Consider the following 12,025-nt stretch of genomic DNA (forward strand, 5'->3'; position numbering starts at 1 on the left):
ACTGTGAAATCACCAGCTTGGATGTCTCCTTCGGCTCCCTGCCTAGATTTGTTAATGAGTGATGACACCCCCACCATACCTGTCAGGAAGCCCAGGGGCCCATCTTGTAAACACCACCCCCTCCATAGTTCAGTGCCCTCCCCCCCCCCACCACCACTCCAAGAATTTTCCAGCACTTCCCTGCAACGCGCTGCAGTTATGTGCAACAGTAAAGTTTTACGAGGGGTGAACCGGCTCCTTGGACGGGGACAAAGTGTGCCGTGGGTGGGGTTAAACATTAATTAAGGTGGAGTTACCGCGTCCCGCTGGCACGGCTGTGCAGGTGCTGTGTCCCCATTGTCGGTGTCGTCCTACCCCCAGCTCAGCTGCCAGGGCATCCAAGATGGAGACGCAACACAAAGCAGAGAACAGGTAACCACTTTCTCTCTTCCCCTCTATCTCTCTGTCATTCTGTGGCTCTGCCCACATGTGGTGGTCTATCGCCGTGTTTGACGACTGACGGCGGGACACTTGATCCTACCGTGCGTTTCGATTACTGCGGGATTACTGCTCAGCGTTAATCTCACATCTCTGTCGTTTTCTTTTTTGTAACCTTTGGACAGAACGTTATCAAGAATGACACCTGTGCAGGGAATAATGTGAGCGACAAAGAGACGTTTTCAATGAGTTAGTCGATGGAGGCTGTGGATTTGTGGATTCCAGTTCCTCCCCGAACTGCCTCTGTAGATGCCTTCTTCTTTTTATGGTCTGATGCCTAATTGATGGAGGCTGGCTCTGTTGTTATGACCGAGACCTCGGCCGTGTAAAGATGCTTGTGGGCGCTGTCATGCGGATGGAACGCAATGAGACCAATTTCTGTGGATTTCGGTGGTTTTGGCAAATTTGACGAAAGTGTTCCGTTGGATTACCTGAGGACTGAGTGAGTTTTGGTTGCCAGTGCTGTAACATATGATGAGGGAGCCTAACTTTAGGTTATTGGTGGTCCCATCTAAACAGACTCATCTCAAGAAGAGCAAAAAACGGACTGTGTGAGTTTTGGAAAATCTCTCTTCGTGGCTTGCGGAGTGTTACGCACAGCCTGGTTTATTATCTCACTCACATTCTGGAAAACATCTCCTTCCTCCTCATACCAGATACCTAAATAGACATGCAGAGTAATCGAAACAAACCACGGTCATGTTAATCATTAATTAATCTATCTAACAATAGTGTGCTAAAAACACTGAGGAACGATTACAATTTGATTGTGTGCTTTCCTTTTAATGGATGGATTTCCTGAACGGAAGAAAAGTTTCTGAATTCTCCAATCATTCCAGCAGCTGTGGTTTCAGTTTCACTGTAGATTTAGTCTGTTTCTGTCAGTTGTGGTTTATTTGTAATGAGTGTGTGTTTTGTGTCAGATATGCATGCATTAGAGTGGGCAGTTGCTTAAACTCTTCTGTCTGAGTAGTAAGACCTGCAGAATTGATTCTGAAATGTTGCTAAGTGATTTCCTCGGTTACATCTCTTAGATTAATATGTTTACTTTCTTGTTTGATACATGCTGTAATTATCCAATGGATTTTGACATCCTTAGGGGAAGCAGAGGCACAGAAATGAAACCAGGAATTAGAAGCTTGGCTGATTCACGTGCCCCCTAGTGGACAGAGTGTGCCAGTCGCATCACAAAATTTTATTGGTAACATTCTGATACGTCGACATACAGCTGGTGATGTTCGGTTGACTGTGGGGTGAGGGGTTATTGTTGGGTTTGGCAAGGTGGGATTGCGACTGGCAGAACTGGGGGGAGGATATTCACAGTGCACTGTGTGGCAGATTGTGAAGCGGACAGAGGTTCAGGGCTTAATTAAAGAATCGCTTTATTACAGACAAAACCAAACACAGCATAAGGTTTATGGCCTATTAAGAAAAGCAAACAGAGGTCAGTGGAAACTGGAACTTTCACCCCCTAGATGCCGTATAATTACAACATGCTGGACTCTAACAGGACTCCTCCCAAATGCACACAGCGAGCTCTAAGGCTCTAACAGCCTGCTGGGAAATCCTATCAGGACCAGTCGGGTGTCATTAACGATGGCGTCTGCAGGCGGCTCATAAGCCAGACAACAGGATGCAGGCTGTAGGATGCGGCTGCGAAAAAGAGTGTGAAGTGTCAGGCGTGGGCCGAGAGGACATGGAGAGTGAGAGTCACTGAGTCGGCCCCACCGAGGCCAGGCAAGAAGGAGAATGTGCTGATCTAGAGGGTTCATTGGCTTCAGTCACACCCACTGGGGGTCCTACAAGGTATACTTGCAGTGGGGCAGTGCGTGGCTCAGTGCTGTGCCTGTGATCAGAAGGTTGCTGGTTCAAAACCCTGGGTCAGTGGAGCAATTTCGATGTTTGCCCCCGAGCAAAGCACAACACTCAGTTATTCCAGTAACTGTCTGACCCCACTTCCCTCTCTCTCGCTCTCTCTCTCTATATATATATATATATCTGTCTGTGTGTGTGTGTGTGTGTGTGTGTGTCACTTTGGATAAAAGCATCTTCTCAATAAATGTAATATACACCTTCAACAGAATTCAATTTACTTTGTATAAAGAGTCTCTTTGTATCCCAGACCACAGCCGGTTTTTCCATTAAACAGCTGTTTTCCGTTCTATGCAATATTCTGCACTCTGGTCAACCTGCTCATGAGTCAGCACGTTTCTTTTTTTTTCCACATGGATAATTTGCAGTAGAGGAACCTTAACATCCTGTCTCAAAACTTCTTTTCTCTCTTATTTTAGGGCCCACTGACACAATGGATTTACCACAGTAAGTCACAGTGGTGCCTTTGGATTGAACAAGGATTTTACCACTTCTGTTCTCTCCTGACATTTACCCCATGAAAAGCCGCAGCATTTCTATGTGACCCGCTGAAGGGTCTTTGAGCTCCAGTATAAATGAAAAAAGCCCTTTAAATGAAGTCTTGCTGACTCCAGGAAAATATAGAGAAGCGGTCCGGTATACGGCTGCACTGATAAGGGGGCAGCTGCGCCGATAAGCGGCCATTAGTCACAGATTTACCTCCACGAAAGTCATGCAAGGTGTTTCACCCTGGATAAGAGCTGGTCTCGCTTTGGTTAATGTTAAAATCTTACACTTTGTCACAAACTGCAAGACGCCTTGTACACTGTCAGAAAAAAAGAGTAGCTTTGGTTATCACTGGAGCTGTACCTCAAGGCTCTGCCAGTTGTACCATAGCTGTGGGAAAATGTAGCAAATGGATTCTGGGGAACATCCCGCAGATACAAACAACATTAATGTTCCCCCAGATGTGGAGATTTCAGGTCCACAGAGTACAAATCCAGACAAAGATTTTGTTTCAACCAACCAGCTGAGTACTCTGTGACTGTAACTCTTTATACTCAACTGGTTGGTTGAAACAAAATCTTGGTCTGGGTTTGTACTCTGTGGGCCCACAATGGTCCATTTCTGTATGTTACCTTCAGCTAAGGGTAATTGGCAGACCCTTGAGGTTACAGCCCCAATGCCAAGCATAAGTACAAACTGGTAACTCTTTTTTTCTGACAGTATAGCGGTAGCTGGAGCTACATCAGGCATTTAACAACTAAAAGAAAACCTTTGTTCCTTTGCTTTCAGGAAATTTACATTCAATCCGAAGGAGGGCATTGACAATCCTGCTTTGGTCATTTCGGACGATGCAGGTACAGTCCTGCCACAGAGAAGATGTGCTTCTCTTGTTTTTTTGCTTTGCTTTATTTATTTGTTTAGCTAAATTACAAGTCAGGGATCCTTCTCAAGGCAAACTTTTGGTGCGTTTGCAGCTGAATCATTTCGATTTGCTCATAAGTCGAACATATATTTATATGTATTTATAGCTGTTGCATGGCGTTTCATATGCAATGGTCCAGTATCAAATGAACACGGAAATAAACACTAAAGCCAGTGTTTGCATACATATGCCAACACCAAAACACTGAAAGACATAAACAAAAACTGTTTTGTCTGATGCGGCAACGAGGGCAGCCATGTTATTGTATCACGTGTTGACTAGCTGATTTTAAACCTAACAACCAATCGCTGTGACTTAAATAATTTATTACATTTAATATAGTGCTTCTGAACCAGTCCTTGGGGACCTCCAGACAGTCAGCATTTTTACTCCCAGCTCCCAGCACACCTGTGCCAGGTATTCAGGGTTCTTGATTGGCTGAGAGCAGAGAGGGAGCAAAAATGTGTACTGCATGGGGGTCCCTGGGGACTGAGTTTGAATAACACTGGGATAGTTAATATATAGGTTAGTGGGATGATGGTCATATGATTAATCGTGGATTATACATGTCGGGAGTTAAATCCCCCACCCCAGAGGTGTGAGGTGACCCACCAGTAGTGAAGGACAAAATTTGTTGTATTTTTTTGAGCCACTAGATGGTGCTCTCTGTTCAAAAAAGGGCACAAGGTAAACCAAGAGCACCATCTAGTGGGCTCAAAAAATACAGCAAATGGTTCATGAACCGTCATTTTGTCCATCACTACCCACCAAACATGTCCACTTTGAAAGAAACTAGGATATTTTTTTGTGCAGGTCAACGGTGCCGGATATGAGGAGGGATCCCTTTCGCCTTTTGTGTCTCTGTACAGAGCCAGACCCGGGGCCTGCGCCACGCCTGTGTGTCCTGAAGAGGGCACCAAATGAGAGTTTTGGGTTCCACCTGCGCTTAGACACAGCCTGCCGGGGCCACATTGTGCAGAAAGTGGAGCCGTGGAGTGTGGCTGAGTACGGGGGCCTGCAGGACGGTGACCGGCTGCTGGCGGTCAACGGGGAATTCGTAGGCAAAGCCAGCCACCATAGGGTGAGCGGGGGGGGGGGGGGGTCACTCTTACTGTCTACCGCCCCCCCCAGAAGCTTTCCAGACACTGCCATCAGAGAGAACGCGCCATTTAGCATTTAGCGTTGCTACTACCCAGGTGGACAACTGCTCACCAGCCCACCAGGGAGCGGCATACACAAACGCAGACCACAGAATGGCATCTTGGCAATGCCACTGGTAGATGCCAGCTAATCTGACATCCCATTCCGAGTCCAGTGGTATAAAGATGACGTTAGCCGACATTTTGTTGCGGTAATAGCCTCTGCTGTCCTGGGAAGCTTTCCCATTGGATGTCGGAATATTGCTGGTGGGATTTTTTTGCTGGGTGATCAGATCCCTTTCTGTGACCTTGTGTGACTGCCATTTTGCAGCTGGATTTCCTCCCAGATGTTTCCACGTCACAATCACTTCACCCGCAGTTGATCAGAGCAGCTCTAGCGGGACAGAAATTTGGTGAACCGACTTCCTGGACAGATGACGGTGCCAAAATGAAAGTCACTATCCTCTTCTGTATGTGCCTTCTGCTGCTGGAACTTGTATGACTGTGCCCTTAATTATACACCGGATGTGCGATGGGTGTAGCTTAATTAACTAATTCACCTAATTAATAGGCGTATCTGTATACTTATATATATAGGGTATCTGGATACTGACTGAGGTATTTACAAAAGCAAAAATGTCCTGTTACTGAACCTGCAATACTGGGTCATAAGTGCAGCTGATTAACACACAAGCAAGATTAGAGCGACCACTCGCACCCAAGATGCCATCTCTTGTTGCCTCTACCTTCTGGCAGGAGACTCTGGAGCCATCAAAGCCAAAATCACCAGACAAAAGGGACAGTGTCTTTCCTATGGCAGTGTCTCTCATCAACAGTAATTAGTCTGCTAACAACAGGCACTTTAGTCAGATTGCATCCTATCACCCTTCCTAACATCACCGCTGTTTACTCTTTCTTTCTTTCTTTCTTTCTTTCTTTCTTTCTTTCCATTCTACTGTTAAAAGTATGTATAACATTCCATGTGTACATTGTCCTGCAATTATCTTGCATATTGCACTCTAGTGGCCAAAATTGTGCAAACACTTACCGTTTTGGCCATTACGCTTCAAAAATTACTACACAAACGTTGGTGATGATGTTCATAAACAATCAAAGAATGTTACTAATATCATACACTGAACAATTAAGTAAGTAACTGCAGTAACTGGAATAAAGTTCTGCAATCCCTAAAACTTCCACAACTTTAGCCATTAGTGTATGTTTTACTGGAGAACACATGCCAAGATGGTTTTCTTGGATGTTAATGTACTTGGCCAATAAAAACCTTTCTCATTCTACTTCTCTTTAACGGCTTTGGTCTTCTCTGCAGACTGGCCACGCCACTGTGCAGCTCCTCCCTCACCCTGTGCTGAATCCTCGCGTCAGGTTGTGAGGTTGTAAGCGTTTCACCGCGAGCTGACGTTCACTCACCGCTGCCCTCTCCCTCTCCGAGGTCAGGTCGCTCAGAAGATACAGGTGTGTGGGACACAGCTGTGCCTCTTGGTGTTGAGCGGCGCGGACTACGAGCAGGTGCTCTCCGAGGGCCGCGACCTCCGCCACCTGACCAGAGCCCACCTGGGAGAGGGCTGTGCTCGACCACGGCTCTGTCACATCACCAGGGACCCCCGCAGTGGTCTGGGCATCAGTATCACCCCTGTCCAGGGTAAGGGGTCAATGGTCTGGACTATTAGGGTTAACGTTGATTCTAGGATTTTTTTTAAGATGGGGAACATAAGTGGGATCATTATTTATATGAAGGAGTCAACCTTATCATTAGCCAATCAAGTGTTTTGAATCTTTGAGTGATACTGTGGGGACCAATCAGGTTTCAGCTGGGGCTGGTGCCCTGTGTGGCCATGCCCCTATATATACCCCTGATTAGGGGGTATATTTTACAGGTTCAGTGTCTCTGGTTGGCCTGTTGGGCTGATGACACATCCCAGCAAATAGGACAATGGCCAAAGAGGAGGTCACATGACCATTCTGTGGATACTGGGTGTGCAGGGAAGAAAGGTCGATACTCGGTGAAGGTGGCCAGAGGGGGCGCTGCTGAGCGATCAGGGGTCCGTGAAGGAGACTGGCTGCTGTGGATCAATGGTACCAGGACCTCGGGGCTCGCCCACTCAGCACTAAGAAATATGGTAGGCCGTGACCCCCTCCCCCCACAGCCAGCCCCCCCCATCCTCTGCCATGCTGTCTCCCCACACATTGCATACTTTTTAGATGAAGAAGTGTGGGAGCCACGTGACCGTCCTGGTGATTGACAGTGAGAGCGAGCGGGCCTTCGCCCGCCGCCGGCACCCCATCCTTCCTTCCATGGCCACCACCCACAACCTGCCCCACCACCCTTCCACACTGCACCTGGAGCAGGGGCCCAGCGGCTACGGCTTCCTGCTGAGGGAGGAGAAGATGCGGTCTGGACGCCTCAGTGAGGATAACACATGCAAATACACATGAAATCTCAGTTTGCATATGGCTGCTGGAGTCAATGCCTAACACACGTAAAGACACAAAGTTAAATAGGATTATTCACCTGTACAGTCATGATTTCAGAGTGTACCAATCATTTAACAAACTTCATTGAACTAATGTGTTTTCTTGTTTCATGTAAATAATGACTGATTTCAAGATTCAAGATATTTATTGGCCATATGCAACAGGTCCAAAAAACAAAACAGACAGTGCGAAACAGCATGACAGTGCAAAACAATACAAAATGGCGCAAAACAATACAAAATAGTGCAAAACAATACAAAATAGTGCAAAACAATATAGACAGTGCAAAGCAAAACAAACTACAAAACAAAACATACAGTGCAAAACAGCAAAACAATACAAAACAGAGCAAAATATTATGACAGTGCAAAACAATACAAAACAGCACACAACAGTAGAGACGGTGCAAAACAATACAGGGTTACAAACAGGGATGTAGGAACCAGGGGAACAGGGGTGACATGAACCCCCTAATATTTCATTTTGATTCATTCAACCCCCCATAAATAGACCTTTGCCTTTATGTTATTAAATAGTGTCGTCGTCGTCGTCCCCCCCCCCCAATATCAAACTGTCCTGTGCCATTGAATGTAAAATAGTACTTGGCAGTCAGAAAATAGCATCATAAACATTTTTCAGCTTTCATGGGTGTGTCCCCCTCAGACCACGTGCTGCGTGACATCGACGCGGGCTGCCCGGCGGAGGCGGCCGGCATGCGTGACAGGGACACGCTGCTGGCGGTGAACGGAGAGCCTGTGGAGGCACTGGAGCATGAGGAGATCGTGCTGCGGGTGCGGAGGAGCGGCCGGCGCGTGACCCTCACTACCATCCGCCCTCAGGGCGCGGACTTCTACTCTAAGGTGGGGGAGTCGCACAGCCCTGTGCCGACTGAAGATCGAGACGCCGTTTCCTTCTCTGGTATTCACTGTGATGTTCCCGTGCGCTACAGGGCTGTGCCTTTGATGTAGGAACATGGGCCGCCGAACTGGGGGGGGGAAGGGGGCATCCGGGGGCCCGTGCCTGTATAATTTTAGGAATGTAATTAAGAACGCAGTGATTAACAATCACAAAAAAATTACCGACAAAATAATTTTATGCTAGCTGATAAAACTTTAATAATAAAAGCCAGAAATATATCTGTGTTTTTAAATGAAAAGGTTATATCGGAGGTTTTCAAAAGCAAACAGACGAGTGGGTATGATTTTACGACCCCACCTCTAATCGGGAGTGTTCTGTAGTTCCTCTTTTGGAATTTGTGGATTTCCTGTAGAGCAGTATTGTGGCTCAGTGGGCAACATCCAGGCTTCACACCTTTGTGTTCTTGCAATGCTCACCTTGCCACTCTGGTTTTGTCTCACAGTCCAAAAAAATACTCGGTGACCAGGTGAACTGGCATCTCTAAATTGCCCAAAGTCAAATTTACCATCCTGTGCACATTCACAAAGAAATGTGGTAATAGGTGCAAGAATCGCACATAGTAATGGTGTTGAAATTGTGCGTACGATGGACCAGGCCTATGGATGGATGGTCCTGTAGGAAAACTATCCCCAACCTTTTGGACTGTGGGCAGGCAAAAATTTCCCAGACCAATAAAACTTGTCGACGGGGGGTGCTGGTGATACAACACGACAGGCCACGGAGCTCAGTCGGTGGGACAGATTTAATACGTTTGCCATTTCTTTTTGTTTTTCTGATATGATGAAAATGCACAAACACATCTTAAAATATATATTTTATATATAGTTAATATCTGAAAATGAACCAAGCCGTGCAGCAAACATGGCGGAATACTGGACCAGAGGTTGGGAACCATTGCTGCAGAATATTGGCAGTGAAATTTAAATTTATTTAAGAAGAGCTCACAATGTGATTATTAATTTGGTGTAGAAATGTACTTATTTAATGTGAGAATGTGCTAATCACGATTGTTGTGATTCTTATCCCACGTATGGAAAAATGTGTGTTGAACAAATATAAAATATCGTTCCACTAATAGAGAATAAAATATCTCAGTCTCATTATATTAGGATATTTTAATAACCCATAAGTGACCCCACTTTAATGCATGTCTCCTCTTCCAAAGCTCGGGCTGTCCCCACTGCTGTTTTGTGATGACATCCTCCCTGAGGAGGAGCCGGAAGATTGTGCACCAGCCCCCCCCGCTGCGCCTCCGGACGAGCTCCTTCTGCAGACCCCGGCTCACCTTCCATGCCCGAGGCTGTGCGTCTTGGAAAGGGGGGGCAGCGGTTTCGGCTTTCACCTGGGCTGCGTCCCGTCTGAGCCTGGCACCTTCATAAGCCAGGTGCTGCCCCTTTAATCCAGTTCCGCCACAAGGTGTGGGTGAGGAGGGAAGGCTATAGCAGTAGGGACCAGTAGGTAAAAATTTAAATGGGTCCAGCTTAGATTTAATAAGTCGGAATGTTTTATTTTGATGCCAATTCAAGAGACAAAAAATGCAATCATTATCTATCTAACAAATTCTACCTGATGAATGGGGAACTCACTTTCATTTCCACAGCATGTTTCCGCCGTTAATTGTGGAATTTCGCTAGTAATCTCCAGGAAAACTTTGTTTTTCAAGCTGTATTTTGGGACCTTGTTTAATGGGCTTTTTGGAAGCTTCTATGAGACAACTGAGGGTGAAAAAACAATATTTTTGGGTGAACCACTGAAAAATCACTGCATTTCAATGGGTAATTTCAATGATTTTTTTAAAGTAATATCGACAAAGCATAGGTAAAAGAATGAAAAAGACTAAGAAATATCTTTTATTTAAAAAATTATCTAATCGTCATATTTCTGGACAGAGAAATGATAAGTTCAATCTGAAGTATTTTGGACCAGTTTTACTCCAATTTTACTCCAGTCGGTTTGCTTACCTGCCATTACCTAGCATACGGGAAGGGTAACACAGCTAGCAATGTACTAGTAATCTTGGTTAATACACAGTGTGTCTTGCAAATGAGAGGCAATAAAAGGAGATTCAATCAAACTTCCTATTTGTTAACAAAAGCAGTTATATCACCTGTCCTGCAGGTGGCAGCAGGAGGTTCCGGCGAGAAGGCCGGACTCTTTGAGGGTGATGTGGTGGTGGAGGTCAATGGGATGAACGTGGAGGAGGAGTATCTGGAAGACGTGGTGGTGCTAGTGAAGAAGGGCGGGGAGACCCTGAAGATGTTGGTGGTGGAGAGGTGGGGATATGAGGCTCTGAAGAGGAGCGGGGTGGCCATCAGACCAGGGGTGATTATTCAAAGCACTAAGGTAAGACAATAGCTAACACATGCGCAGCCGCACAAACACAATCAAAACGGGAGGAACCATAATGCTGAGAAAATAAAAAATAAATTGTGGGCAGTGAGCTTCCCATAATCCCTCTCTCCATATATGTCCAAATGCCAGGATTATCTTCAGCATCAACTCTATTATAATATTCCCACATAATGAATGAACAGCACAATTAATTTATCTGTTCTATTTTTGCTTTTCAGAGAGAAGAGACTCCAAAAAATTCATTTTTTTGATAACGCAGGAATCACCCTGACATGAGTGACGCTATTTCTTGTTGTGTAAACAGGAAAATACATAGTAGTCGTAACTCCAGATACTATAGGATAACCTAGGCTCCACCTCCGATGAGCTCACCTGGAAGACCTGGACAGGTCTGGAAGTGGATGATCAATGAAGCTGCTATGACCTTTCAGATCATGGTCGAGGCTCAGTACAGAATCCTCCTGCCCAAGCTGGATCATCTAAACTCCTCCAAGTTATAGTGTACCACATTGACTCTATAAGAAAAAGCCGAAATATATTTAAATTCTATATTAAATGTATTTTCAGGGAATGAAAAAGTCATAATCCACCATCATCCTCCATCCATTTTCTATACTTGCCTTTCCCATGCACTGTTGCGGGTGGGGTCCAGATCCCAGAAGCTACCGGTGCAAAGCAGGAAATAACCCAGAATGCCGGACACCAACCTATCAAAGGCACACATGCCATTCATATATCCATTCGCACAAATGGACAATGTGGAAAATCCAGCATGTTTTTGGACAGTGGGGGGGGGGGGGGGATGGAGCACCCAGAGGCAACCCCATAATGACACGGGGAGAACATGTGAACTCCACACATGTGGAGCCATACTCGAACCCTGATGCCAGAGGTGTAAAGCAACCTAGAATCCTGAAAACCCCCATATTTAACTGGGCCAGTAGCATTAGACAAATGTAACATACCACTAATTGCATAATGATTGAAAAGTGTTTTATTTTTCTATTGATATTTATGTAATAATTTAAAATGTAAATAAAATGAACACTTTCCTCCAGATATATTTTGTGAAGCTGTATTGAATTAACGTACTCACACTACAAAGGCTATTGTATTGACGCTGCATATGAACAACCAGAATCAGAATGTTATTACTCACCACCAAGTACAAAATTTACAAAGAATTTGTTTTGGTGCAGGTGGTAGCATGAGGTGACATGAATGTGCAATTAAACATACTATCAAGACGAAAAGTACAAAATATATAGTATAAAAATGAAATACATATTGAAATAGATTAATTGGTAAATGTAGACATATAAGTAAAGTTGAGACATCCAGTTGTATGGTACAAACAGCTTTG

At 45.2% G+C, this 12,025-nt stretch overlaps 1 protein-coding gene across 2 annotated transcripts; it reads left to right on the forward strand.

Annotated features, from left to right (window-relative positions):
* Positions 1-281: 281 nt before the first annotated feature.
* Positions 282-11,721, forward strand: LOC111846248 (Na(+)/H(+) exchange regulatory cofactor NHE-RF3-like). Of its 2 annotated transcripts, none has more exons than XM_023816275.2 (11): positions 282-411; positions 2,769-2,796; positions 3,625-3,689; positions 4,571-4,838; positions 6,355-6,559; positions 6,901-7,037; positions 7,120-7,324; positions 8,056-8,252; positions 9,476-9,694; positions 10,429-10,653; positions 10,881-11,721. In XM_023816275.2, exons 4-11 carry the CDS (start codon positions 4,587-4,589, stop codon positions 10,911-10,913), a joined length of 1,473 nt encoding a protein of 490 aa, XP_023672043.2. In that variant the 5' UTR covers positions 282-411; positions 2,769-2,796; positions 3,625-3,689; positions 4,571-4,586; the 3' UTR covers positions 10,914-11,721. The 2 variants fall into 2 exon arrangements, with proteins under 2 accessions (XP_023672043.2, XP_023672042.2); XM_023816274.2 differs by having other exon boundaries at positions 4,627-4,838.
* The last annotated feature ends 304 nt before the right edge of the window (positions 11,722-12,025 follow it).

This window comes from Paramormyrops kingsleyae, chromosome 18, assembly GCF_048594095.1.
Source record: "Paramormyrops kingsleyae isolate MSU_618 chromosome 18, PKINGS_0.4, whole genome shotgun sequence".
Taxonomy (NCBI): domain Eukaryota; kingdom Metazoa; phylum Chordata; class Actinopteri; order Osteoglossiformes; family Mormyridae; genus Paramormyrops; species Paramormyrops kingsleyae.